At 45.9% G+C, this 3,022-nt stretch overlaps 1 protein-coding gene across 1 annotated transcript in view; it reads right to left on the reverse strand.

Moving 5' to 3' along the window:
• SUCLG1 (succinate-CoA ligase, alpha subunit) overlaps positions 1-1,389 on the reverse strand; it is a 42,698-nt gene extending 41,309 nt beyond the window's left edge. Inside the window, exon 1 of the mRNA XM_006866605.1 lies at positions 1,332-1,389. Within this exon, the coding sequence (XP_006866667.1) occupies positions 1,332-1,389 (58 nt within the window). The remainder of the gene's footprint in view (positions 1-1,331) is intronic.
• Between the last annotated feature and the right edge of the window lie 1,633 nt (positions 1,390-3,022).

Consider the following 3,022-nt stretch of genomic DNA (forward strand, 5'->3'; position numbering starts at 1 on the left):
TAGGGTTTCTGAGGCTTTACATCTTAGTGGGAGCAGAATATCTCAATTTTTCCCCATGATTTTCCATTATTAGTGGTTCAAGTTCAAAAATAATGAACTTAAAAAAATTTTTTTAATTCAAAAATAATGGTTCAAGAGCTGGTGTCTCCCAATTTATTAAAATATGGTACTATCCTACTCAGAGTCCTGGTGTGGTACTGTAGGATAAGTATTGGATTGCAAGGTTAGTTTAAAAGGCAAGGTTGGCAGTTCAAATTCATCAGCCACCCCTTGGAATCCCTACACAGAGCGGCTCCAAGCGACTCAAAGGCACTTAACAATAACAACATCCTTCCCACTCCATAGAATTTGAAACAAACGTTAAGAAATAAATTAAGTGCCCAGGCATAATACTCAGACTAAATAAATAATACAAGGCTAGCCAAACCTCAAACTCTGATGTGACTGATTCCAAAGTCTCTTTCAACTACAACTTACGTACAAACACAGAGACTTTGAACACAGTTAAGAATTTTCAGTACTCAGCACAGCTCAAAGATCAGCAACCTTGTGAGTTTAGTTGTAGGGAACCGGTGGTGTTGCCATGGCCTGAAGGGGACACTACATTTAAGTAGGTTAAAATCCCAGCAACCCTAAACTTTTAGCAATCTTCTGGGATCTGCTGACTCTGGGTGTAGGTCCCAACTTCCCTCTGAGTCTACATTCCAAAAGAGGGACAGTTCTAAGTCCATACCACCCTTCTGGATTCCAAGTGTGGCGCTGTAGATCAGCACTAGACTGCAAGCCACATGGTCAGCAGTTCAAACCCACCAGCTGCTCCTTGGAAACCTCATTCTGGGTCGCTCTGAGTCGGAACCGACTCGATGGCGCTTAACAACCACAACCCTTCTCAAAAGGAGCAGCCTCACTCCCAAAGTCCTTTCTTAGAAATGCGTCTCCTGTCTCACAACATAGAAACCCATGCTCCTAGCTGAACTGAATCTAGATCCACTCCTCGCTCCCAAATGGGACCATAGAGGGCACCTCCATGCTGCGACTCATCAAGTTTGCAGCATTCCGAGACCTGAGTCCTGGCTCACCACCTCCAACGCCCATTCGCCAGCAGCCTAAGCCCCTAAGTATAAGTAAGACACGCTCCCCATTCCCAACCTACTTACAGCAAAGCTTCCCACTCAACTGAGCCCCAGGCCAGGGTCTGGAACAGCGAAGCTCCCCGGTCCCCTCCCAGTTCCCGTAATGCTGGGCCACTGTGGCCGGAGTCAGGACTTTGGGCCCGACGGGCCAAGGAACCCGCGGAGAGGCCAAGAAAAGGCAGTCCGGGACAGACTCACCAAGGAAAAAGCGCTTCAGAAGGCGGGAAGCAGTGAGACCACTACTACCGGAGGCCATGGTCGCAGCGGCCGCAGCTAGAGCTGCGGTCATCCACCAATGACACTCCTAGGGCCCCGGGGACCTAGCAGGGGCCGAGGCATGAGAAGGAGGGTGTCTAATGCAATTGCCTGAACTAATTTTTATATGGAGGGTGGTTCTTACTTAGCATTTGGAATCACAGATGGAGATTTAAAAAGCATTTTAATGCAGGAGGATACAACAGCTTGTTTTTTTCCCTTGTAAGCGTGGGTTTGTTACGATAAGAATTATAACGGCAACTGAAGGAAAACCCCATGCAAGATAGGTTGGCGCGTAGCATTGTGGGACTTGTAGTTTCATGACCGCAATTTGCTTGCAATTTAAATTGGGACTTGCGCGAAGCGGAGAGATGTCGAGGTGCGTGAGGAAAAAGGAAAGCAGAATCTGAAGTTTAGTGCCAGAGCAGTACCACAGCTTTTCGTATCCTTAGACCAGTCTTCCTGTATCTTCTCTTTCCTAGTCTGACATATGTATAAAATAATTCAAGTGCTCGTCCCCGCCTACCCTTACCAGCAGCTGTGAGGATTCAGGAGGTTAATGGATGGCTACAGTGAAGTTCGGGGGTCTTGGTGCGGCGATGTAGTATATGCACTGAACTGCTACCCACAAGGTCAGTAGTTCAAATCCACACGCTGCGCATCAAACTCTATACAGAGTCGCTATGAGTCAGAACGGACTGATCGGCACTTTACAATCACAGTGGATCTGAACTAGTATTCTTGTCCGGTAAGGGGAAGAACCAGAAACTACCTTACTGGCAATTTCGTGGAATATGGATCGTCTCCTTAAGTAAACTATCTCTGACTATCTAGGCTTTGACTAGCTCTCAGTGTCTGAGTGCCTCGTCCCAGAGGATCCTGGAGGTCTGAAGTGTGACTTTGCTCCCTAACTGAACAAAGGGTTCCTTCCGTACGTGGTTAAGAAAGAACCTCAGAGAGTCCAGAGTGAAAGGGTAAAAGAAAATAACCCCCCTCTGCTGCCTCGAAACGTGCTCCTGGGATGTATCATCATTACCATCAATAAAATTATAATTCCAATTAATTTAGATAGTCATTAAAATTTGCACTGACCTGTGTAATGTATGAGTGGGATTGCCCACTATTTCCTCTATAACCCAGATATTCTCAGTCCAAAGTTGAACTTCTTGTTGCAGTTTTGGCTCATAGTGACCCTATCTATGCCCAACAGAACAAAACATTGTCCAATCCTGTGCTATCCTCGCAATAGTTTTTCAATTTGAGTCCCTTGCTGCTGGCACTGTGCCAATCCATCTCATTGTTGGGGGGAGGGGTCTCCCTCTTTTTCACTGAACCTCCACTTTACTTAGCATGATGTCCTTCTCCAGGGATTTGTCCCTACTGACAACATGTCCAAAGTATGAAAGACCAAGTCTCACTGTTCTTTCTTCTAAGGAGCATTCTGGTTGTACTTCTTCCAACACAGATTTGTTTGTTCTTCTAGCAGAAGATTAGATCTCCCTGATCCAATAGATTATGTGCTTGTGATAACTGAATCCTTCAGAGTAAACTAGTACTAGTGGTTCCAAACCCTAGCAACCCAGCATAGGGTTTCTGAGGCTGTAAATATTTATGGGAGCCTCATCTTTCTCCCA

Source organism: Chrysochloris asiatica, unplaced genomic scaffold (assembly GCF_000296735.1).
Source record: "Chrysochloris asiatica unplaced genomic scaffold, ChrAsi1.0 scaffold00093, whole genome shotgun sequence".
Classification (NCBI taxonomy): domain Eukaryota; kingdom Metazoa; phylum Chordata; class Mammalia; order Afrosoricida; family Chrysochloridae; genus Chrysochloris; species Chrysochloris asiatica.